Source organism: Arvicola amphibius, chromosome 3 (genome assembly GCF_903992535.2).
Source record: "Arvicola amphibius chromosome 3, mArvAmp1.2, whole genome shotgun sequence".
NCBI lineage: Eukaryota > Metazoa > Chordata > Mammalia > Rodentia > Cricetidae > Arvicola > Arvicola amphibius.
The window spans coordinates 61,382,371-61,388,447 of record NC_052049.1 but is presented as its reverse complement, the minus strand read 5'-3'; the positions used below and the strand labels follow the sequence as shown (position 1 = coordinate 61,388,447).

The 6,077-nt window shown below is 42.9% G+C and overlaps 1 protein-coding gene across 2 annotated transcripts; it reads right to left on the bottom strand.

Annotated features, from left to right (window-relative positions):
• Nucleotides 1–2,359: 2,359 nt before the first annotated feature.
• Nucleotides 2,360–2,895, bottom strand: LOC119810677 (PCNA-associated factor-like). Of its 2 annotated transcripts, XM_038324279.1 has the most exons (2): nt 2,769–2,895; nt 2,360–2,605 (listed from the first exon to the last, which is right to left on the bottom strand). In XM_038324279.1, exons 1-2 carry the CDS (start codon nt 2,893–2,895, stop codon nt 2,541–2,543), a joined length of 192 nt encoding a protein of 63 aa, XP_038180207.1. In that variant the 3' UTR covers nt 2,360–2,540. The 2 variants fall into 2 exon arrangements, with proteins under 2 accessions (XP_038180207.1, XP_038180206.1); XM_038324278.1 differs by having other exon boundaries at nt 2,360–2,895.
• Nucleotides 2,896–6,077: the final 3,182 nt, after the last annotated feature.

Sequence of the window (6,077 nt, the reverse complement as noted above, 5' to 3'; positions counted from 1 at the left end):
GCTGTGGCAAAGTCTTGTTACAAAACAAAACAAAATAAAACAAAACACCAAACCAAACAAACATGCAAACAACATAGACAACAGCCATTCAGTCCATTTATTGAGTGAGTTTGGGTATAAAGTGGGTTATAGCCTCATAGAGTTGCTGAGTGTTACACAAGAAGGTCATGCATTCATCTTGTGGTATTGGTGGCAAAGACCATAAGGTACAATTATGTCAACAAGACCATTTTTCTTTATAAAAAGAATGTAATTTGGAATTGCATTAAAAATACCAATGAATAACAGCTTCAGTGACATGAAAAAACATAGATTTGATTGCTTTAAGAGGAAAAAGTTGATAAATTCTAGCATTAAACTTTAATTGTGCATGTTATATATGTTCTAGAGGTACAATTTTATATAAAATGCAAATAAAATGCTAAATAATATCAGTTGTACTGGATTTTCTAAAATGGATTTAAGAAACTGCTTAGAAAACAAATGTAACTATACTTGAAAGACACATTAAGTGATATTAATCATTAATGAATTACATAAAATTAAGTTTCAATTTTAGTTTCTTATAGTAACTTATTTTGAAATCGTTATGGTGTGAACCTTTGCCTTTTTTTAAATTACTTAAATTTGCATTTGACATTTCATAAAAAATATTTAACTTAAAACCAGTTGCAAAAAGTTTTATCTTTTGTTCTAGAATTTTTTTTGTTTTGTTTTTTCAAGACAGCATTTCTCTGTAGCTTTGGTGCCTGTCCTGGCATTAGCTCTTGTAGACCAGGCTGGCCTTGAACTCACAAGCCTGCCTCTGCCTCCTGAGTGCTGGAATTAAAGGTGTGTGCCACCACCGCCTGGCTATGTTCTAGAATTCTTTTTTTTTAAAATAAAAATAAACCTTTATTTAAAAAGCTAAAACCACAAACAAAAAAGGAAACAAGAAACATAATTTTCAAAGTAATTGGATCAAGAGGTTCTGCTTAGTGTCTAAAGTGTAAAAGACAAACCATAAAAAAGTCTATAATCAGCTGATCTCAAATGATTTGTAAATTGACCTAAAAATAACACCAATACATTTATTTGTATTTGAAAATAAAATAGTATAGATGATAGGAAACACAAATGGATACTGTATTGCAAAACTGTGCATTTATTTTAAACATTACACAAAAACATGGCTGCTAAGAACATGGATAATTTTGAAAATTGATAGCCTGTCAGTAAACAAAACACAATGAGAAAATCAAATATATCAGTTAACATAGTGGCACATACTTTTGATCCCAGCATTTATGAAACAGACAGACAGATCTGTGAGTTCAAAGCTAGCTTTCTCTACAGGCCACTTAGAGGCTACATAATGAGATGCTGCCTCAAAATAATTAGTATACGTATCTCTTCAATGATCAAACCATCTTGAGAAGTAAAGGGGAGGGCAGTAGTGGCACATGCCTTTAATCCCTGCACTCCAGAGGCAAGTGGATCTCTGTGAGTTAGAGGCCAGCCTGGTCTAGAGTGAGTTCTAGGACAGCCAGGGCTACACAGAGAAACCCTGTCTTGAAAAAAACCAAAGGGGGGAGGGTGGGGGAGGAGAGAGAAATGAAGGGGAAATTTTAAGGACTTGAGGCATAAAACTTGATTTATAGCATGATTTGTCAAATTTTTTACTCCCGACTTTAAAAATATTGGCAAAATCCAGGCACGGTGGCAAAGTCTTTAATCACAGCATTCAGGAGGCAGAGGCAGGTGGATCACCGAGTTCAAGATCAGCCTGATCCATAGAGCGAGTTCCAGGACAGCCAGGACTACACAGAGAAACTCTGTCTTGGGGGAGAAAAGGAAAAAATACATATGCAAAAAAGGTAATATTTTATGATACTAAAATGAATGTATATCCAAGAAAAATTCTTTTAATGTATCCATGAAATCTTTGCTCCTGATTCTTTGGTATTGTCTTCGGTTTTTTTTGAGACAGGGTTTCTCTGTACAACTGCACTGGCTGTCCTATAGCTCCATTTGTAGATCAGGCTTGCCTCCAACTCAAAGAGGCTCACCTGCCTCTGCCTCCCGAGTGCTGGGATCAAAGGTGTGCACTACCACACCCAGCTGACATTTTATCTTTGCCCCCCCCCCATTTTAGGAAATGGCAAGCGATTAAATTCAGTTAATACTGATTTTTTTAATGTGAAAAAGACTAAGTTGAGTTTTTAAAGCAAACAAGCCAAAACAATTTGACACTATTTCAATAATGAAGTGTCCATAATATGGTATTAGTACAAAGATCTAAGCAAATCTCAAAAAACGGTAGATTAGTAATTAGAACATCATGCAATGTTGATTTTAGCAAGAAACTTAACAGGTAAAAGAAGCATCTTATTACATTATAAATTCGAGTATACAATTATAATTTACAAATTATAAAAAAAATCCTCCCTTTTTACAGCCAGTTGTTTTGAATGGCTACATGAATGCGTAGTCAACAAGTCAAATAAACAAACACATCTACCCAAATTTACATCCCAGAATACCTAAGTAAACTGAAGACATTATTCAGATGAGTAAGTTCTATTCATTTTCGTCATCTGGGTGATCAGGTTGCAAAGGACATGCTTTTCTTTTCGATGTTCCTAAGCCACTGCATCCTGCTTCCTCAGGAACCTGGTTCTCTTTTTCAGGATCTTTAGGAGACAGCCTGAAGAATTCTCCAATGCCTTTTTGCCACTTTGGAGTTGGGCGCACACAAACTGGATTCCCTCCTACATACTTATTTTCAGCTTTTCTCGACGAACACGATGAAGAACTGGTGACAAAGGTGGAGGAACCAAGCACCTTCCTGGGGGCTCGAGAAGCCACCACTTTTCTGTAGGCTCCCGGGACGTAGTTTGCTTTGGTCCGCACCATGTTCACACAGGAAGAGACAATTCGTACCAACGCCCCAGCTGCGGATGTCTTAACTGAACAAGAACCCCTGTTCTAGAATTCTTAAATTGTCTTATGTGGCCTGGTATTTGTAGTTCTGTGAGAAAAGATGATTTTGGGAGATGAGTTTGAAAATATACAAGACACTTAAAAACTCATTAACAAATGTACAAGAGCATGGGTAAAAGATGAAACAAAAGAAAACAAGGAGTTGAGCAAATATACTATATCTGCTCAGTAGACTAGTAGAATAGTGTCCTCCCACTCAAACTTTAGCAACATGGTGAACTGCTAGTATTTTAAGACTGAAATAACAAGACATAAAACTATGCTGATGTAAGAACTCGGTTATGCTGTCAAAATATGCTGAAACTGGAAGAAAGCCTTCCCAGCACTAATGGTGCTGCTGAATGTTGTGTTCTCAAAGGATCAATTTTACCTTTCTTCAGGGTCTAGATTTGACTTCTATGACTGGAAATTAATAAATTTTGAAAATTACTTTGTTGGTATTATTACCCATCTGGAGTTCTAGAGCAGATACAGGAGCTACTGCTGCTGACAGATGTAACTCCTCCATCTGGAGTTCTAGAGCAGATTCAGGGGCTACTGCTGCCGACAGATGGGATTTCGGGCAATGATCTCTCAGTTTCTTCCTATTCTGCCACTTGGTTCCAAGCATTTCCTTATATTGGTAGCATTTGATTTTGCGAATCGCTATTTTATCCCAAATGACACCAAGGCATTAAAGAGAGCCAAAGGCAACTTTAAAACCCTTTAGGGACTTGTGCAAATGGTCCTGGAGAAAGGAGGGTTGTAAACAGCTTACTGTGTGTGGTTCCTCCATTAGAGACTCTTCCATGTCTGGCAACAAATATCCAAAGGTCATGTTTCTACCACTTCAGCAGGCATAATCTTCCCTGCCTCCTGTTAGTTCTTTCTTATTTTTTATATTTACCATTTGATCTTGGCTTTCTTGGGATGTATTTTATTCTTTTCTCTTTAAACCTTTTAAATTGATTCTTTGTAGATTTCACATCATACACATCTCAATCTCAACCATTTCCCAGTCCTCTCACTGCCACCCTCTGCCCACAAAATAAAACAAAATTTAAAAGTAAAGCCAATCCCTTGAAAACAAACAAACAAACATACAAACAACAAGAAAAATCTTGGCACAGAAGCTGTAGTGTGGCCAGTGAGTCACACAGTGTACCATTTAGTCCATACAACTTCCCTTGTAAATGTTCGTGGCCATGAGTCGTTGGTCTGGTTCAGGCCTCTGGTGTCTGCTACACTGTGAATACTGGCCCCTCATCGGGGTTCCTCTGGGATATCCTATTGTTGCCTTGTGTCATGGAGATCCTTCAGATTTGGATCTGCAGGTCTGGCCCCTTCACATGCTCCAGCAGTACATAGATGAGGTGGATGTTGGGGGATGGGCTAACTCATAGCTCTGGTTCTGGACCTGAGTGATAGCTGGGTTAGTTGCCAGCCCCCAGGGGAGGCTCGCCAGCACTGCCCCAACAAGCTCACCCAGCTCAGCAGGCAGCAACGGGGGGTGGGAGGGGGTAGGGGGGATGGGGGGGGCAATCCTCTTGCTCTCATGTCTCTGTGTCCAGCTCACAAGCACTCACACTTGCAGGGGCAGCTCTACTGTTTGCGCAGATAAGCTGAAGGGCCCTGTTTCCAGATTGCTTCAGCAGGTGAGGGGCAGGGCCAGTTTCTCTCTTCCCTTGCCTTGAGGCTAGCTCTCCTGCCTGTTGCAGGTGGCAAGAGGTGCGACAGAGGGCTATTGCGACAGAGGGCTATTTCCCACTTCCCTTGCCCATACCACCACATGGTATATGAGGGAGGGGCAGGGGCAACTCTCCTGCTCACGCAGCCACAGGACCAGTTCGCCTGTTCGCCCACCAGCAAGCTCAGCTCTAATGTACTGCGCAGGAGAAGTGCATGACGCAATCTCCCGGGTGCTAAAGCCAGTGAGGGGCAGGGCCAGCTTTCCTGCCTGACATAAGTAGCGTGGGGCAGGGAGGTGGAGGGCATCTTTCCCTCAACACATGCCACCACATGGCAGACAAGGGGGAGTGGGGTCAATTCTCCCACTCTCTTGACCCTGGGACCAGTTTTTCTCACCTCTAGTAGTAGCAACGGGCAAGCACTGAGAGGTGAGGAGGTATTTATCCCTTGCCCATGCCATCATGTGACAGACAGTGGGGATACCACTCTTTCTCTCTCACCTTCACGGTTGGTTCACCCTCACCAGCACTGGAAGAGACCGTTCCATTGTGCTGCTCAGGAGAGGTGCAGGGCCCGTTCTTTGGAGTGCTGCAGTTGGTGAGGGGCAGAGCCAGCTCTCCCTAGTGCTTCAGTCAGTGAGGGGTGGGGCCAACTCTGTGCCACTGTGCCCACTGCTTTTGGTGTAACAGGAACCATAGACATCAACAACGATCATGGCTGCAGCAGGGGCATGGACCCAGACATGGACCTTGGATACAGCGCAGGCCAGACAGCTCTGTGGCCCTGGTTGGCAGTGCAGGTCACTCAGGTCTGTTTGGCCTTGGCAGAGGCTCAGTCTAGATGGCGACCAATATTCTTGATGTCCAATTGGCTCTTGGTGGCAATATGGGCCATAGATAACAACACAGACTCCAGCTGCGGTTAGACCATGGATCCAGACATGGTCCTTGGCAGCAGCCAGGGCTTGGATGTCACCATGACCCTGGTTAGCAGTTCAAGTCACCCAGATCAACATTGACCCAGTGGTAGTGTGGACCTCGAACATCCACATGGTCCCAGGTGACAGCTCAGATTCTTGGCATCCACACAGCAACAGGAGCCTCGGATGTCAATGTAGACCCTGACTGTGGCAGAGTGGACCCTGACATGGTCCCAGTCACAGCTCTGGCCTGTATGATGCCATGGCCCTGGGTGACAGCACATGCCATTCTGGTCTGTATGGGCCTGGCAGTGGCATAGCCCTCAGACAGCAAAATGACCACAGATGGCAGCCCAGATCCTGGGCATCTGTGTGGCCTTCGGTGGCAACATGGGACACAGACATCAACACAGACTCAGGCTGTGGTAGGACCATGGTCACAGACATGGTCTTTGGCAACAGTCTGGATGTCATCGTGGCCATAGTTGGCACTGCAGATCACCTAGAT

Coding starts and splice junctions, on each gene's coding strand:
- LOC119810677 (XM_038324278.1), bottom strand. CDS start 2,895: ATGGTGCGGACCAAAGCAAACTACGTCCCGGGAGCCTACAGAAAAGTG.